Source organism: Bos javanicus, chromosome 3 (genome assembly GCF_032452875.1).
Source record: "Bos javanicus breed banteng chromosome 3, ARS-OSU_banteng_1.0, whole genome shotgun sequence".
Classification (NCBI taxonomy): domain Eukaryota; kingdom Metazoa; phylum Chordata; class Mammalia; order Artiodactyla; family Bovidae; genus Bos; species Bos javanicus.
In genome coordinates, this window is record NC_083870.1 from 45,873,695 (window position 1) to 45,893,987 (window position 20,293).

Consider the following 20,293-nt stretch of genomic DNA (forward strand, 5'->3'; position numbering starts at 1 on the left):
CATTTATCATTCTATTGACTTGCAGTTTTTTACTTTTTGTCTTCTGTTGTGAGTAATGCTGGCATGAACATTTGTGTGTATGTGTGTGTGTGTGTGTGTGTGTGTGTATGGATATATGTCTTGATTATTGTAGATTTATAGTGATTTTTGAAATTAGAAAGTATTAGTCCTTCAACTTTGCTCTTCTGTTTTTAGGAAGATTTTATCTATTCTATGTTCTTAATATTCTGATAGGAATTTTAGGATCAGCTTATTAAAGTCTGCAAAAAAAAAGTCAGCAGGGATTTTGATAGGAATTGTGTTAAATCTTTAGAGTGATTTAGGGGGTAGTACACCTTAACAATAGTAAGTCTTCTACTCCATGAACATAGGATGTCTTTCCATTGATTTTGGCCTTTAATTTTTTCATGATGTTTGTACTCAGTACCCAAGTCTTAGGCTTTTTTGTTGTTGTTGTTAAACATTCAGAAATATTTTATTCTTTTTATGTTCTTATAAATGGAATTATTTTCTTATTTTTGGAATATTCACTATAGCTTTGTTTATTTTTGAACTTCATGTAAGTGGAATAATTTTCCTGTATGCTCTTTTGTATATCATTTAATTTAATGCTTGTGAAATACATCCATGTTACTCCACATAGTCATAGCTTGTTCATTCTCATTGCTGTGTATTTTCCATTGTGTTAATATAGCACATTTGATTTGTATGTCCCATATTTATGTACGTTTGACTTTTTTTTTTTTTACAGTTTTGGGAAATTTGGTAGTGCTACAATTAACATTCTCATACATGACTTTAGGTGAACATATTATAATATATATTTGTTCTGGGTGTATTCCCAGACATGAATGTTCAGCTTTTGAAAATGCAACCAAAAAGCTTTATAAAGTGGTTGTAACAATTTGCAGTTTAGTTTTTAAACTACAAAAGCACTTTTGTATCATCTATCTTGACACTTCCAAAATGTGTGTGATATCTCATTTTTAAAATTTCATCTTTCTCATAACTAATACTGTTGAGGATTTTTAAAAAAGATTAGTTATTTGTGATATAGTGTCTATATATATAGGGTCTCTGGTATATAGAGTCTATGCAAATCTTTTGCCCATTTTACATTGAATTATCTGTTTTTTTCATACGTACATGAAGGCATTCTTTATTTATTATAGATATAAGTAATTAAAGCAGTGTGATACTGGCACAAGAATAGCAAATTAAACAGTTGACCATTATGGACTCCAGAAACAGATCCCATGTATACTGTATCTTACTTCATGGGAAAGATGAATTAAAGTGGGGGAAATGATGGTCTTTTCAATCAATAGCAGTGATCTAATCACTGACCTATATGGTGTGATTTTGTTATGTACTGTATATAAGTATCAATTCCAGATGAACTATTCATCTAAATGTAAAATGAAAATAATAGAGCTCTGTGGAAAAAATATAAGAAAATATATTTATAACCTTGAGGAAAATCAAAGATTTATTAAATAGGACAAAAATAGCACTAATCATAAACCTAAGCAATAATAAATTGGGCCTTTTTAAAATTATGAATGTATGATAACACATTTACAGGAGGCTTGGAAAATACAGAACAAAATTACATATAGTTCCACTATATATGACAACTAATTTTTAAAGTAGATAAATTAAGATTTTTAATTGGAGTTTCAATATAAAACTCTCAAAAATTAATAGAATCAATATACAGAAAAGTAAAAGGATATGTGGTGGTTTAGTTGCTCAGTCGTGTCCGACTCTTGCGACCCCATGGCCTATAGCCTGCCAGGCTTCTCTGTCCATGGGATTTTCCAGGCAAGAATACTGGAGTGGGTTGCCATTTCCTTCTCCATCAAAGGATATAGTAGACTTAAAAAGCACCATGAACCAATTCGAGATCATTAAGATTTATATAATTTTAACACAACAGTAGGATACAAATTCTATTAAAGTTCCCATAGATTAAATATAGATGCTGGAACATATTCAGGGACATAAAAGAAGGACAAGGTGCAAAAATTTCATAGTATGAAGGTATTGAAATCACACATAGTCTGTTCCCTTATCACCAGGGAATTATGTTAGAAATCAATACAAAAGATATTTGGAAATAACCCACATACTTTCAAGTACAGTGTGACATTTACCAAGAGAGATCTTTGGCTTAGCCATTGAAAGCCTCAATAAAGTGTGAAGACTGAAAAAACACAGAGCATGATTGCAGAAAAGAAAGCATTTAAATGAGAAATTAATATCAAAGATATTTTAAAAACCCATGTATTTGAAAATTAAATGTCTACTTTAAAATGGCATATGTATCTAAGAAGAAATTGGGCCTCTTTAAAAATAAGAAATTCTCTTTAGGAAAAGATACTATTAAAAAGTGAAAAGAGAAGGCACAGAGCAGGAGATATTTGCAACTTACATATCCATAAAAGGACTTTTATTCACAGTTTAAGTTATTTTAGGTACAATTTTGTGATTTTTCAAGATTTTCATTATAAAACATGCCTCTGTGTTAAAATGAATGTTTTCCTTAATTTGGCCAATCTAAAAAAATCAAAGCACGATCATATTGATATATATATATATATATATATATATATATATATATATATAAATGGGTTTTAAATCAATGAATACTTACACACTGAATATTGTTAATCTAAATTCTGTGTTCTTGTAAAATCCAGCATATTTATTTACAATTTAAATAGAACACACTAATGTTTAAAACTATATTAGTTTTTCTTTCTTAAATTAACTAAAATGTTAATTAAGTCCAATTATTTTATTACCTAAGTACTACTAAATTATATATGAAATATAATGTGCCAAAGATTCATATGGATGCACTTTTTAGGCTAAAATTTAATCTTGTACGTTATGTTCTCATAGCTTATTAGGATCATATGAGATTAAGTTACTTTTACATATAAAAATATTATTAAAATTTTTAAAAATCTGTTAAAAAATTCAGTCAGTATTGCTAAGAGCTTGATACTGTGTCACTTGATTTTAATGATTGGACTTATTTTCAAATATATGTACATATGTATATTGTGAACAGTTTGTATTTTTGTTATTTAAAGATCAGTTTAAAATTTTTTGATTTCAAAATGTTTGAACTTTATTATTATATTATGCTTGGGCTTTATCTTTCTGTTTTCAGTAAATACTAATATTTTTAGAACTGAGTATTTATCATATCCAGTTTAATATGATTTCAAACTTTATTGGCTTTCTTTTAAATTACAGTTGGTTTTGATATACTTAGATTATTTTAGAGAACTAATTTTTTAACTTCAAAACTCTAGAAGTTGTACTACTTTTATGTAATATTCATTTCTCCTATTTAGCCAGTTTTCAAAAACTGATAAGACGAATTCTGTGACAGCTGTATCATAAGACGTTTTTATTTTGTTGCTGTTGAATTCACACTGTCAATTTTAATGAATCCTACCCAATTAAAGTGGTGTACATATTTTTTGAGTCCATAATCAATATAATCAATTATATGTTTACATAATTGCATAGATATAATTTTATCTCTGGATGTTAGAGGACTAATGCATTTTTCTAATATGTTACAGAATTGCGAGAAGCTGGAGAATAATTTTGATGACATCAAGCACACGACTCTTGGTGAGCGAGGAGCTCTCCGAGAAGCAATGAGGTAAGTCTGAGTCACCATAGCAACAGTCACAGATGTGGTAAAGAAAAAGTCATTCTTCATTATTGGGGGAACAAATGAGTTCATTGCCACCATTCAGCTCTGTTCTCTAAGGTATTAATTTGTCAGTGGAGAGACTTCCCTTGAGGCTCTACTTTGGTTTTGAAGCAGCATAAATGTTAAGCCTCAGTGCACAGTAAAAAATGTAAATGTTTAATTTGTTACTTAAAATGCTTAAGGGGTGTCTTGTTTTATATTTATACTAAACTGTGTGATTGAATTGAAATATTGTTCATCTGCATTCTGCTTGTATAAAAAATAAATAGTACAATGGTGTTTTAACTGAGTAGAATTTTCTCCTAATTAATATTTAATTAAAAAAGAGATATTTAAAATTTCATATTCTATTAGATTTTATAGGATTATACCATAGTATTTTTAAACCAATGTACAATTTTATACTGTTATAAAGCATACAGATTAACTTTTTTCAAATACAACAGTCTGTAATGAACCTGATTTTTTTTTCTTTTTAACATTCCTATTTCTGAATGTTTTTCTGAAATCTCCCCAAACTTAATACCTTTTTAATAACTTTTAGGAAGCAGTCTTCAAATCCATCTGATCAGAATCAATGAAGGCTTTTACTAGACATTGAAAATGTGTGAAGAATAAAACTTAGCATCCTTACAGCTGGAGAAACGACAGCAAATGATGTTAATCTTAAAAGTTCTGAGCTTGAATCTTGGAGTGGAATAATTTCCACTGAAAGATTTCTATATATTTGTATAGAAATAGTATATTTACCTTGAATTAGCCTGTGAAACTAAAATTGGTTTTTAAAATATATCTCCTCCTATCATTGCTCATTATATTAGGGGCTTAACTCAAGGCAAAAGAAAGTATTTTAAATAGCAGAAAGGATAAAACCTATGAAACTCCCTAGAATGGTAGTTTGGGTACAATTTTGTTATTGCTGGCACACAGTTACCATATACTTTAGTCTAGAAGCTGCTCTCATTTAGTGACCTCCCTTTTACCACGCAAGCAGCAGGGGAAAGTAATTAAATTTAATAGAAGCTGCCCTCATTTTGAAGCCACTTCTATTTAAAACCACAGGGGGAGGTAATTAAATTTAATGGAAACAGTAGCTTCTACACAAAGATACATGGTACTTCTATATAGATGATTATGATGTCACAAAAAGAGGAATAATATATTACTAGTACTGAGAAATTACCAGCTGGAGCAAGTGAGCCTATTTTATTGTTAATGTCTTTACTAATAAAAAAGGGGGAAAAATAAAACTGAGTTCACAATAGAGAATTTGTATGTATATAGAATGTAGTTGGACATTCTAAGAAAGTTAAAGTTATTGAAAATAGTAATTTAAAAATAAAGAGTAAAATACATGTGGAAAAGGCCAAGGCAGGAGTTGTGACTGAACTGCTGTTTTTCAATATATTCTTTATCCTCTATATAAAACTACCTCAGGTATACATTGAAAGCATCATTTTTATAAATATTTATTATAATAACTTTGAATATAATAAGCATAACATCAGTATTTATTTAGAACATTACAGTTACTCTATGTGTTTTTATTTCTGTTCGGTTTGAAGTAAGCACACAGACCCACTGGAAGACAAAGAGAATGCCAATTCTGAAGCTTTGAATAAAAGGCCAAAAACATAGAAAAAATTGCAAAGGGGCATTGTGAATGAAAAATGGATGTGAGTGAGGGAAATACGATGAACAAGGAAAGGACATGTAATTAGTACAGAAAATTTGTCATCAAGGAAAAAAAAAACAGAATGAAGTATGGGAGAACTGCATTTGAAGAGATGATTAAATTCTGCCAAATTTTGTAATACTTGTCATTTTAGGAAATACCAGGATATTCTGCTTTTTAAAAAGTAGAGATGAACTAATGAGAAAAACAAGTATTACCTGATTGGAGTAACCTCTCAACCACCCATGCTATGAGATAAAGCAGTAGTCTGGGTGAATCAGTATTTAACATATGGCTGTGTAATGTACTTTATTTACATAGGCAGCATATTTTACACACACATACACTCACACTCATAATGTTTAGATTTGCTAAGCAAAATTAAATAATCTAGTTACCAAAAACATTCAATAATATAGCATACTGTGGAGCTAGCACTTTTCAAAAAATTTTTGGGTTTTGCCTTTAGAAAATCCAGCAGGAGCTCATTCTTTATATGGGAAGATTCTGGAAGCCTCTAAACAAAAAGTTATAATGTTATATGACAAATCGAATATGAGGAGAATGCATCCAGGGGCAAAAAATTAATTGTTCTCTCATCTGTGATCACTTTTTGTCTTACATGAAGGGTGTCAAATCAAACGAAACCATGGAAAATGTAAGAAACTTGATCTAGGCCTTGAAGATGGCCAAGTTTGTAGCTAGAGGGAAAAGTATTGAGCAGAGGCACTGAGCTGCAGGTGCAAGGTGTATTTCAAGAACGGTAAAGTGGTCTGATGTAAAGCAAATTTTTTTTGAGCTTTTTTGAATATGTTTTCCTGCAAAACTCATATAGGCAGCACTATTTGGTCTGTAATGTCTCTCCTTATATGCCAAGAATCCTTGGATATAAATAAAGCATTTACAAGTTTGGCAGGATTGATGGGAACGATTTAGAATCTCAGAGTATGAGTCGGGGGCAGGGGGCTCTGGGAAACAAGTATGAATAATTTGGCAAAAATTTCAGTTACCTCAGGGGTTGGCCTCAGGACTCTGGTTGAAAATGTGTTTGTTACCATATCCTGGAAGTCAGGCTTCCCTGGTGGCTCAGACGGTAAAGCATCTGTCTGCAATGCAGGAGACCAGGGTTCTATACCTGGGTTGGGAAGATCCCCTGGAGAAGGAAATGGCAGCCCACTCCAGTACTCTTGGCTGGAAAATCCCATAGACAGAAGAGCCTGGTAGGCTACAGTCCATGGGGCCCCAAAGAGTCAGACAGGGCTGAGTGACTTCACTTTCACTTTAGCGGTCAGTAACATAGAGTCTAGCTTTCCAGGATCAGTTCAGTTCAGTTCAGTTCAGTCGTTCAGGCGTGTCTGACTCTCCGAGACCCCATGAATAGCAGCACACCAGGCCTCCCTGTCCATCACCAACTCCCAGAGTTTACTCAAACTCATGTCCATCGAGTCGGTGATGCCATCCTCTGTTGTCCCCTTCTGCCCACAATCCCTCCCAGCATCAGAGTCCTTTCCAATGAGTCAACTCTTTGCATGAGGTGGCCAAAGTACTAGAGCTTCAGCTTTAGCATCATTCCTTCCAAAGAACACTCAGGACTGATATCCTTTAGAATGGACTGGTTGGATCTCTTTGCAGTCCAAGGGACTGTCAAGAGTCTTCTCCAAGACCGCAGCTTGCCAGGATAGATGGTTTAAATTACTTAAGGGCGAAATTGTGGTTTGGGGGCTTCCTAGATCCAACCAGTCCATCCTAAAAGAGATCAGTCCTGGGTGTTCATTGGAAGGACTGATGCTGAAGCTGAAACTCCAGTACTTTGGCCACCTGATGTGAAGAGTTGACTCATTGGAAAAGACCCTGATGTTGGGAGGGATAGGGGGCAGGAGGACAAGGGGATGACAGAAGATGAGATGGCTGGATGGTATCACCGACTCTATGGACATGAGTTTGGGTAAACTCTGGGAGTTGGTGAGGGACAGGGAGGCCTGGTGTGCTGAGATTCATGGGTTTGCAAAGAGTTGGACACAACTGAGTGACTGAACTGAACTGAACTGAGGAGAAGGCAATGGCAACCCACTCCTGTACTCTTGCCTGGAAAATCCCATGGATGAAGGAGCCTGGTAGGCTGCAGTCCATAGGGTCATGAAGAGTCGGACACGACTGAGCGACTTCCCTTTCACTTTTCACTTTCATGCATTGGAGAAGGAAATGGCAACCCACTCCAGTGTTCTTGCCTGGAGAATCCCAGGGACGGGGGAGCCTGGTGGGCTGCCGTCTATGGGGTCCCATAGAGTCGGACACGACTGAAGCAGCTTAGCAGCAGCAGCAGCAGCAGCAGCAGGTAGCTCAGTGGTAAAGTATCTGCCTGCCAGTGCAGGAGACTCAGGAGACATGGGTCTGATCCCTGGGTTGGGAATATCCCTTAGAGGAGGAAATGGTAACCCACTCCAGTGTTCTTGCCTGGGAAATCATATGGACAGAGGAGCCTGGTGCACTACAGTTCATGTGGTCGCAAAGAGTCAGATACGACAGCACAGACACAGCAGCAGCAGATTGGGGTTTTTAACAAAGGTGGTGACAAGATTAAAAAGTATGAAGATCATTTTACAGCTTTTCAGAATTTGAATAGGATGAGAAAATACAATGTGGGGATAGAGTCAATCATTCATTATTTAATTAACATTTATTGGGTTTTAGTAATATACCAGATAATGGGGTTACAGATATAAATTAGAGAGTCTCTGCCCCAAGCAACTAATGGCCTAGTCGGGGAGACAGATACAAAAATCAAATGATGTGAAGACTCAGAGCCCCAGTACTTGAGTTGTTTTCCTGTAGCCAAAATTCCATGGCAGTTTCCCTCGTGGCCCATTGGTATGGCATAGCTTGGCTGTGGAGCATTCTTTTTTTCTCACTAACTTTACCTCTGCAGCAGCCCTTGGTGGTCTTTGAGCACCTACAATGGTACCCTCCTTCTGAGTGTGTCTAGCCTGGAGATGTTGGAGCAAAACTGGACTGTATGTGACATTTGACATCTTGTAGATGCTGTGTTCGGGTATTATCGAATAGCCCCTTGTTTAAGGTTCTGCTGCTTATAAGCTCAGAACAAACAAGTGAGGTCTCTGCCCTCAGTCAATACTCTGTCACCTCATCCAATTCTCTCTGTGGCCAGTCTTTGCCATGCGGTCTTGGACCTGTTCTTTCATCAGTGTCACAGCTGAGCAATTTTTGAGGACCTCTCCTAGACTACTTCCTGGTTCCAGATGTGAGGATCGAATCCTGGGCGCAAGGACCTATCACCGACTGTTTAAAAAGCATAAGAGGCTACAGTCTAGGTTTTAGATTAGGTTTTAACTCGTACTCAGAATGGAAAAAAATAATTTAAAAGCTTGTTTTGGCAGCAAAATAGAGGGTACAGTGAAGAGGGGGAGAGAGAGCAATCAGTGACACCACTAATATAAAGGTTAGAAGGGGGCAGCAGTTCACAGAGGGGGAGTGTCTTTGAGAAAATTAGAAATATTTAGAAGGTAGATCTGATGAAACTTTGTGATTTAATAGCCACAAAAACCATAAACTTGGTTTAATCAGTGTTGCTCTGTTTACAGCCTTTTAAAGTTTTCCTATGCTTGCAGAATAAAGTCTAATTTACTTGAGTATCCTACTAGATAGTAGAGCCCATGAGGGTAGGAGAATTGCTATTTTGCCCTCCTTTTTATTCTTAGCCTTACCATAGTATTAGCATATAGTAGGTACTTAAAAATTGTTTGTTGAATTTTTTATAAAGATTAAAAGTAAGAATAAGGACATTTATCAAGGGCAAGTCGAAAAAAGTTTTTTGATTTTGTATTCACCTGTTTTCTTTTCCCTTCCAGTTTTATTGAGTTATACTTTACATGTAGAACTGTATATGTTTAAACTCAAATGTGTTTGAGTATTTGGATATACATTAATTGAGATAGGGAGAGAGAAAAGAAGGATAAAGTAAGATGATTTTGTTTTTCAGATGAATTTGAGATAGCTGTGGCAAACCCATGTGCACATGTGCAGTAGGCAAGAGAATGGACAACTCTGCCACTCAGGAAAAAGACTAGAGATTGAGGACTGGGATTTGTTAAATATTTTGATATTTGTAGCCATAGGAAAGCATCTGATTTCCAACAATAGTGCACTGAATCAGAAAGGAGGCAAGTCTAACCAGATGCCTAATGAAATAGGTTTAGGAAAATGTTTCAGAGAGAAATGTATTTTCAGATTAAAAAATTTTAAATAACCTTCTCCTATAGTGTGATGTGCCTGAGACACAAAGGATGGTGGCATTGTTGCCCCATGTTCTGTGGCTCATGGATACATCTAGAGCAGTGCCACTCAGTAGAACTTTCTGCTAACTGGAGTAAAAGACTGCCTCAGTTAAAAAATACCCTCAACTGTTCATTATGACCACCACTGGCCCTGTGTGGTTACTGAGCATTTGAACTGTGGCTAGTGTAACTGAAAATTCAATTTAATTTAATTTTTATTATTTTAAATGCAAATTGTTGCATGTGGTTAGCGGCTCTGGTTTGGACAGCATTGTCCTGGAAGAATGTTTTTGTGTTGCTAACATGACATTCATCTTCCTCTCACTGACGGAATTATCAACAAAGGAAAGTCTAGGGAAAGGCTAAACCATGTTCACACATATCACACCTACACATCACACACACTCTCTCTCAAAAAATGAAGAGTAAAAGTAGATCCAGAACATAATAATGGATATAAAACCCAAATTAACAAATAAGATAAGGAGAAGACAAGGTGACTATTACTCTCTGAAGGCATGATTTATATGTTATGTAGACATCTCTATAGAATTAACAACAAAAACACTCTAGAAATTCATAAAAGAATTTAGTAAGGTGGTCAGTTTTAAGATAAAGATGGACATTTGTGACGTTTTTTTGTGTATTACCTATTCTATGAAGAACGTATGAGGTAGTTATATTAGACCACCCCAATCATCCAGGACATGAGGAATCACTCAGCAGATGGTCTAAAAGGCAGTTATTTGGCTGTTTAGAAAAACAAATCACCTTATATTTTCACCTCACAGCTAGCTGTTAAAGGAAGTTTCATGTATATTAAAGAGCTAAAGGAAATAAATGAGATAGCTAAAGTCCAATGAACTATGTGAGAGACTATCTCAGAGGTTTGGATGGGAAAAGAAATAATAATCTAAAAAGTTGGGAAATAACCAAGCTTTGATTACATTGAAAGAGCTTCTGTAGATGGAAAAATACAAAAATTTAAAGACATCAGTGTTCTGTATTGCCAAGTGTGTAAGAGATTCAAAAAGATTTAGGAGATCAGTGCTTAAATGGCAGAGTATGATTAAGAAACCCTTAAAATAATCAACTGTAATGGCAAGCAAAATATAAATTACATTTAAAAGTACTAATTTCTTGGTTACTGACATTACTGCAGTTCAGTGCAGATGAGATTTTGAGTGCTGGAGATGGAGTGATAAGAGTCATTGTCCCATTCGCAGAGCTCAGAAAGAGTTGAAAGTACTTGTGCACTGAAGGAAAGGAGTATACCAATAAGCAGTAAGAACCTTGAAACAAGCATCCCCCCTTTCACATAAATTTAACTTTGTGAAATATGCTATGCACAAGACATAGAAATTGTGTATACCTGTGGCGGATTCATGTTGATATATGGCAAAACCAATACAATATTGTAAAGTTAAAAAATAAAATAAAATTAAAAAAAAAGGAATTATGGGCAATCTGAAACTATTCCTCAAACTATAACTAACAAATTTAAACAATTAGCTAAACCTAATTGTCTACTATTAAGGAAATAAATAAGAAAATGCAGAAAATGAAGTTTCTAGAATATATTCATATATATGATATATCATAAATTATATACATAGTGGTAAATTGTGGCATATTTAGTTATATCTGGATATTAAAATGATCTTTAGGAGAGTGATTTTTAGTGACCCAAGAATCTTCATGTTATAATGTTTTGTGAAAAATGCCAGGAAACAAAACTGGATGTAGCACATGATCTTTATTGAATATTAAAAAAATGAAGAGAAAAAATAGGAGTAAACGTAGTAAAATGGCTACTGTGTCTGGGTGGTGGACTTACATTTTTCTCAGGTGTGTAGCTTTCTGTTCTGAGTTTTCTATAAGAGCATATTATGATTATGAATGATTTAGAAAAATAATTAAGAGATGAAAAATTAAAAGAATAAAGTAAGATGAAAATGCTACAATAAGTGGCAAAATCAGATTTTAGACTCCAAAACTTGATTTTAGATAAAGGCATATATTAAATCTTACTTTTTTGTAAGGTTGGATTAAAATAGAAGTGATATGAAGAAAATAATAATGTAGAAGAGAATGCTTTGTAATTTATGAAACATTTAGAAAATGAAGATACAAAGTACTATAATGTTTGTATATATCATTTCCATTTAATGGTGGATAGTGCTTATTTCAAAGAAAGTACATGTTGTACATAATGGAATTGACTGGAAAACTTCAGTGTGGTTTTATAATGTAGAATACTGTGCTAAGTAAGTTGCTTCAGTTGTGTCCGACTCTTTGTGACCCTATGAACCATAGCCTGCCAGGCTCGTCTGTCCATGGGATTCTCCAAGAAAGAATACTGGACGAGTTGCCATGCTCTCCTGCAGGGGATCTTCCCAACCCAGGGATGGAACCCTCATATCTTCTGTCTCCTGCATTGACGGGAGAGTTAGTGCAGGAGACAGTCCACCTGGGAAGCCCATAGAGTGTAGAACACTAACAGAAGGGATGTTTTTTGCCTAACTTAGTGAGTCCATTGTAGTTTCATGGCTGTGTGGAAATATTGTACACGATTTTTAAAAATGATGACATAAAAATTTTTTAAAGATAGAAAAAATGTATCATCTCTAAGTGAAATCTCTATAGTATGATAATAGTTGATTTAGAGGTGAAATTCTCAATTTTTTCATCATTTTTTCCCTTATCTTGGTCAATCAACTCTCTTATCATCCAAAATGATTTGGTTTCTATAATATTTTACACCTGTCTTAGCTCCTTTTAAAAAATTCTAAATATGAAGGGGAAAAGTGGGAATTTTTTAAAGACAATATCTCTTTGTCCTCTTTTTACTTCCTGAGGCAGTAGTGGGCATGCATAGTAGAAATAAGAAATTGGAAAGCATTTGAAGTTGAATAACTTGAGAAAATGGAGTGTCAAAATCTTAAAGAAAAGGTACAAATAGAATATAGCTCATTAAGAAAAAATGTTAAAAAGTGTATGAAGCTTTCTGACAATGACTTAATGCACAAAAATATAGATTGGTGAGATCTATGGCTATACCTCTATGGTGAGAATATACATTACATTTTAGAGTACAGACATTGCCAATTAGGGGTTAGTATTTTATTTGCTGGACAAACATATTCAGTGAGAGCTATTACGTTTGGATCATTATTATAGAGATGAACTACCAGGGCATTATATCTCTGAAATCTATTCCTTTTTGCTTAGCTTTGTCACGTGTTAGGAATTCTGTCACTAGATGGTGATGTTGAGTTGCACAGTTTATGTTCTTGCCTTTTTTTCTGGTGTCTGTAATAGTAATTGTAGGTATACTTATGTATCCAGAGTTAAAACTGAAAGTATAGCTGTATAAATTAGGAGAATAATTTTAAGAGATACATTCTAAACATCATTTAAGTCAAAAGGTAAAAATCCTCTAAAGCTATTGCTTTACTTTAGACTCATAGACTTTGAGAGGTAGAAGGAATATAGATAGCAATCTAAACTTTTCATTGAAGAGTGAGGTCTGAAGAGAGATTCAAAGACATTAAAAAGAGGTATTTTTCACTTTTTCCCTTCTAGATGTATTAGTTTAAAAGAACAACTTTAATTTAATTTCCTGGTTAATATTTAGTGGTACTGAGGCTGTTTGCCATCTGGTCTAAGGGTTGTGTTACTCCTAGTACTTCGATATTGTTTTAGTTTCTTATTGTTTTATTTACATTAATTTTACACTCCTTGCTAAGCATAATGGTCAAGCTACACTGTTTCTTTAACTGGTATTTCTAAATGAATTGGAGTAAAAGACCATCTGGTTACTAGAGTAATTTTGTCCATCTGAATAAGATTTGAAGATAATATTAAAAGGAGACCAAGCCAGTCAATCCTAGAGGAAATCAACTGTGAATATTCATTGGAAGGACTGATGTTGAAGTTGAAGCTGAAATATTTTGGCTACCTGATGCAAAGAGCTGACTCATTGGAAAAGCCCCTGATGCTGGGGAAGATTGAGGGAAAGAGGAGAAGGGGAGCGGTGGAGGATGAGATGATTGAATGGCACCACAGACTAAGGACATTATTTTGAGCAAACTCTGGGAGATACTACAGTGAGGACTGCCTGCAGTGTGGAAGACCTGGGTTCAATCCCTGTGTTGAGAAGATCCTCTGGAGGAGGGCATGGCAACCCCCTCCAGTATTTTTGCCTGGAAAATTGCCATGGACAAGAGGAGTCTGGTGGGTTACAGTCCATAGGGTCACAAAGAGTCAGACAGGACTGAATGAGTAAGCTGCGCTGGGAGATAGTGGACAGGGAAGGCTGGAGTGCTGCAGTCCATGGGATCACAAAAAGTTGGACACGATTTAGTGACTGAATAACAGCAATAACTTAACCTTACACTTGCAGATAAGTTGGCATGGGTGTATGTGTACATATATTGTATATGTGTAAATGTGTGTTTGTTTGTATATATATATGTTCATGTATATGTACTCTTATTTCCATTAATTTCAGTTGTTCTCTTTCCAAATCTTCCTGTCTCAGTCAAGAAAACCTTGTGGTGTGATTGCATTTGAAATTTGGAGATCCCTTTTCTTTTCAGATATATCTGTTAGAGTTACAGTTGTATGCATAGCAAGTTTCAATGAAATTCTTCTATGATGGTAAAAAGAAAAGAGGAGCAGGGGAAAAGCAGGCAGCCTAAACACTTATGAAGAGTGAATTGAATGAGCAGTTTGGAAAACAAAAATAAGGCATGAGAAAATTTGAAGTGGCATTGAAGAAAAATATAAAATAAAATGAGAAATAATTATTAAAATACTTCTCATGCAATCAGCAGATTGTTTAATGGCATGAAAAGTAAACACAAATTGGTTAAAATACTGAGTACATTATATCATGATATCAGTGGCTACATATGATTTAGTATCAGTAACGTATTTTTGTTTTCAAAGTTTTCAAAACTAAACATAATTATAAAAGCCCTTGTATGTATGTGTGTTTTAACTATATGCAAAGTTTGACCTGTGAAACTGGATGCAGAGGCAGTGTGTAAACTTTCTATTTTAATCCTATTTCTTGATCCTATGGTAATTATAGTTGTCTAAGTGTTTTTCCACTAAATGGATCAGCAGTAATATTTGGAAAGCTCTCCCACCCACCCTCAATGATCAGGTTACAAGAGTATCTTCTTTTCTTCCATGCAGAGGAGAATATCTTGTCTAATTATCATTTCTGTTAGAGAGAGGCACACACTCTAATATGCACATAGTAGATTTTATAAAATATAAAGACAAAAAGCACACCATCACTTTTTCTAGATACTGGTGATGCAACTACTTTGATAAGCATTATTGAAATGCAACTTAATAAATATGTTAGGCATTAGAAAAATGATGAATTGCATAAAAATATGTAATTAATTGAATTTTATTATATATTCAATGTAATTAAGTTAATTTGTGTGATATGAATATAAATGTATACACACACTTTACACATATGTGTGCAAATGTGCACATGTGCATGCACACTCACACATACATTGGATATTATCTGTTAACTGTATAACCTAAGAATGTTACTTTCATTCTCTCCAGGGATGAGTAAAAGCAAGATTTGTCGTTCACTTTTAGATGAGCTAGATAATTTAATTTTTTCACCATTCATGGGGAATAGAAGGAATGTTCTATATTAATTTTCACTAATGTTTAATAAATCAAATATATGCTTAATATTAATACTGTGGATTATTTATGGATTTGGTAGCAATTGGGATATATGAATTAGGAACTATGTTGATTTACAATATTTTTCTCTACTTTGAACTTAGAACTTGAATGTGAGAAATACTGATTATGTACTAATCAATTATGAATTTTGTGAAACAGCAGCACAAATAAATCAAACATGGATTAATACAATTATATATTTATAAAATGCATTATAATGTTAGTCTGAGCACTGGTTCTTTCAACCTAGTGCCTATGATGTACTAGACAATAGTTAGTTAAAAGGAATATTTATAGAAAAAAATCAAACTAGTATTTTGACTGTTATTTTATGACAACTTGATACATTTAGAATAAGACCCAAACAAAATATATATTATTAGTATATTCAGTGTTACTATTTATAACAACTTTAGCAACAATATAAATAAATAGTACGTAACTAAGGTAAAAAAAATTGCATTTTTCCCTTAGTAGTAGAAGATTGTGTGTTAAAAATTGGAAAGAAAGGATATAGCTTTTGTTTTGCTGCCAAAGAAAAGTACAGAGCCAAGTCTTACTCTAGAATGTGTAACCGTTTTAGATCCAGACTTTGAATTAGCAGTTAATAGCTAAAATTATTTAGGAGATAAAAATTGGTACTGTGAGGATTAGCTTTAATTTTAAGTATCCATAATTGAAGTGCCACATTATGATTTTAATGTTATGATAATCTTGTTAACAAGCTGTTGTGTATATACTATCATATTTTAATGTAGTTGCAAAGCTTAAGTAAACCATAAAGTAAATTGCTTTTTGAATCAGGCTTTTACAAGGGGAAAATTAGTGGTTTACATGTTTTGAATACATATTTTGTAATTATAGTTGGCATTTTCTACAACTTAAGAAGAGTAATAGAATGGGTTTATAGATAATTCATTATTGTTTATAAGTACATTGGTTTATTTTGTTATTGCTATTTCTAATTAATTTGGGTTTATAACACAGTAGCTGATTCTATATTTTTTCTGTATCAGTCTTCTCTTCTAGAAGACATACATTGCATTTAGTTTTTCTGCTTATTTCTCATTTATCAGCACGTTACATTTAAAAGAAAATTTCTGCCTTTCTTATCTATTATTTCTCCAGATTATTATGTGTGTGCGTTAGTCGCTATTGTGTCTGACTCTGTGATCCCATGGACTGTAGCCCGCCAGGATCCTATGTCCGAATTCTCCAGGCAAGAATACTGGAGTGGTTTGCCATTCCCTTCTCCAGGGAAACTTCCAAACCCAGGGATTGAACCTGGATCTCCTGCATTGCAGGCATATTCTTGTACCATCTGAGCCACTAGGGAAGCCCTAGATTACTGTGATATATACTAAATTCCATCCATTAGGAGTGTTTATGTTGATTTTATTTTTTCAGGGAGCGAGGAAGTATCCCATTTGACAGTTAGTGAAGATAGCTAGTAAGTTAGATTTACTTTTCTGAATTTGTTGCTTCAGTTAACAGTTAACATGATATTTGATAGCCTAAAGCAGAAGTAAGCAAACAGTTTATGTAGAAGTCCAGATAGTAAATACCTTCAGCATTTCTAGGTCAAATGGTCTCTGTCAGAACCACTCAGTTATGCTGCTATACTGCATTTGCAGCCACATAGACAATATGTCAGCTGACGGGTGTGGCTACATTGTTGTGGCTGTGGTCTAATGAAATTTTATTTACAGAAATTGGCAGCCAGCTGCATCTGTCCCATGATTCATAGTTTACCAAACTATGTTTAAGAGCAAACTTGACATAGATCAATTAAATTAATATCAAAGAATTGTTTGGTATATATGTGATGAATCTGTGACTTTCTCTGGTAGACTGTTACTAAAAACACTATGAAAGTCTTCCAGTTTTATTAATAAGCACTACTTAGAACATTTACTGAGGTGTCACATTTCCCAATTTCTGAACTGTTCCTTGAAATTGAATAAATTACATTTCCTGATTACTCTTGCAAGTAAACAAGCATGATTAAGAATTAAATTGCCAATCGCAATTATAAAATCACCAATACACAGTCAACAGGAGGCGTTGGTATCAATGCCACTGAATCAATTAGCATCGTTTGTTATGTTTGTGGTTGAAGAACCATGTACATGATAAAACAGTATAATGTTACTCTCCAGTTTGATACTAGTTAACCACAGCGTGGTACCAATGAAAATACAACATTGTGATAGTTTAGTTATCAGTTATTCTTATAAATGGGTGATTTAAGAATTTATAAGTTCTTATAAATCGTGGCATCTACTAAAGTACATACATGATATTTGATATTTATTGGAAAATATTCATTTTGATGTGTTTTTGGTCTATTTAACTCCTTTATAAAGTTTTCTACCCATGGGAGTCTCTGACGAACTGCCTTTATTTGAAAATTTAATATCAATATTTATTTAATAAATCAGTAAATAATGAATAAATAATGAATGAATATTTTTCTTCTCATGCACAAAGATTCAGTGAGATGCTACATGGGATTTCTGAACAGTTTTTTAAAAAAATGCTCCTGATATTTAAGGTTCAATCTTTCTAATATGTTTCAAGAAACCTCCTAGGAAATTTAGTTAATTTAGTATATGTCCTAACTTTTAGCCCTATAGTTCTCTCCCATTTTAAGGGCCATTACTTTGACTAGCAAATAGAAAAAATACTAGTAATCATTTTATTTAGAAGTCTTCTCTATCAACTTCCATCAAGTTTTAGTGGAAATGGGTGTCATCACTGGACCACAGAGGTGATAAAAGTCGGTATCAGTGCTGTGTTTACAAACCAATTATCTTGCCAGTATCTCCCTCTATCTTTGAGGAGAGTTTAGAATAATCTTTTTTTTTTTTTTAGATGGGTAAGAAAAATGATTTACAATAAGGTTAAATTACTTACTGGTATTATATTTGTCATTGTCACATTTTTCCTCTATATTTCATTTCTTCCTTCATTCCCTTAGATGTTGTTTATAATTTCATATTCTGTGAGGAAATATTGCTTCAGACATTTCTCACCCAGGGCTAAGAATTGTGTGGAAATTTAAACAGTTTGGATGAAAAAGCTTTTTGAGGAATTGGATTTCTTCTTTTTGAGATTGAAACAAGGATAAGAAAAATTTTAATTGTAAAGAAATAAATTACTAGTTTTGACATATGATTATAATGAAATGATTTCATATGAACAGAGTATATTAAATAATTTAAAAAGGATTGGTTAACAAGTTTGAACCAGTTAGAACCATTAATTGAAACCTGAGAATCATTCCTTAGAGTGGGTCATTCTACTAAAATTAAAGTCTATTTTTATTTGGTAGTAATTCAAAACTTGTTCTGCAATTTATATTTCTTTAGAGTTATTCTGCTTATTTAAAATTTTAGAGTATTGATTGTTCTTTCAGTACTCCACCAAAATATTTGTTTGCTTTTAAGGATTATGATAGGTATTTTTATCAAATGTATTTCTATAGATCATATAGTTATCCCAAAAGATATTTTAACTATATAAATACTAAAGCATACTATTTCTAATTTATAGCTAAATGAGCAAACTAAGATTATATATACATGCTAAATTATTAAATGCCTTATTATTTTTTTGTCTGCTTATATATAACAACAAATACATTTTAATTATGATGCATAGAAATATATATTTACACACATTTCTAAACAGTCTATTTAGGCTATGAATAAATTCCTTAAGCTAAGTTTTATATTTTATATTTTCATAAGTATATAACATGGTAGATTATTTGGATTTTACTCAATCCAGGATGATCTGTTAATGTTAAAGTACTCATGTTTTAAAATGGACTTTGCAAAGAAACCCTCAAATTTTGAAAACATATAAATGTTAAACACACACACAATATATGTATATATACACATCACACACACACACACAGAGCCACACTCACCTGCTCCTTGTAGCATAATTCAAATTGAATATCTTTGAAAGTCTTATCACATTATAGGTTTATGTTGTGCTCAGAAGTGCTAGTAGTTATCATGTATGTTTAAAAACAAAAGTAGACAACCTTTTTCTGTTCTTTGCTATTCAAATTACTTTAATTATGGGGCCTGCCAAATAACCAGTGTGGGCTGGGTGCCAGAGTTGAGGGGAGAACACTCAATCTCTGCTTTTAGAGAACAGTGCCTGGGGGTAGGTCTCCTAGTAAAAGAGGTGGCTTTTATAAAATGCTTACATAGAATCCAGTAATATACATAAAAATTTGGTAAATTATTAGCATGTATTTATTAATTTTAAAATCATAAGGGAAGATTAAGTGATGAGGAGCAAGATGCTGCTGCTGCTAAGTCGCTTCAGTTGTGTCTGACTGTGCGACCGCATAGATGGCAGCCCACCAGGCTCCTCTGTCCCTGGGATTCTCCAGGCAAGAATACTGGAGTGGGTTGCCATTTCCTCCTCCAATGCATGCTGCTGCTACTGCTGCTGCTAAGCCACTTCAGTTGTGTCTGACTCTGTGCGACCCCAGAGATGGCAGCCCACCAGGCTCCCCGGTCCCTGGGATTCTCCAGGCAAGAAACACTGGAGTGGGTTGCCATTTCCTTCTCCAATGCATGAAAGTGAAAAGTGAAAGTGAAATAGCTCAGTGTCATGTCCAATACATGCATGCATGCTAAGTTGCTTCAGTCGTGTCCATCTCTGTGTGACCCCATAGACGGCAGCCCACCAGGCTTCTCTGTCCACACAGTATTCTCTAGGCAAGAATACTGGAGTGGGTTGCCATTTTCTTCTCCAGATGAGGAGCAAGAGATGCAGCTAAAAACCTAGAAATAGTCACAGTACAAGGTTGTTGATAAGAAAACAAGCTAC

General features: G+C 33.9%; 1 protein-coding gene across 3 annotated transcripts in view; it reads left to right on the forward strand.

The window, feature by feature from the left end:
• Positions 1-20,293, forward strand: part of DPYD (dihydropyrimidine dehydrogenase) — a 930,948-nt gene that overhangs the window by 109,423 nt on the left and 801,232 nt on the right. For all 3 annotated transcript variants that reach the window (XM_061411115.1, XM_061411116.1, XM_061411117.1), the window contains exon 3: positions 3,603-3,685. In XM_061411115.1, coding sequence (XP_061267099.1) covers positions 3,603-3,685 — 83 coding nt within the window. The remainder of the gene's footprint in view (positions 1-3,602; positions 3,686-20,293) is intronic.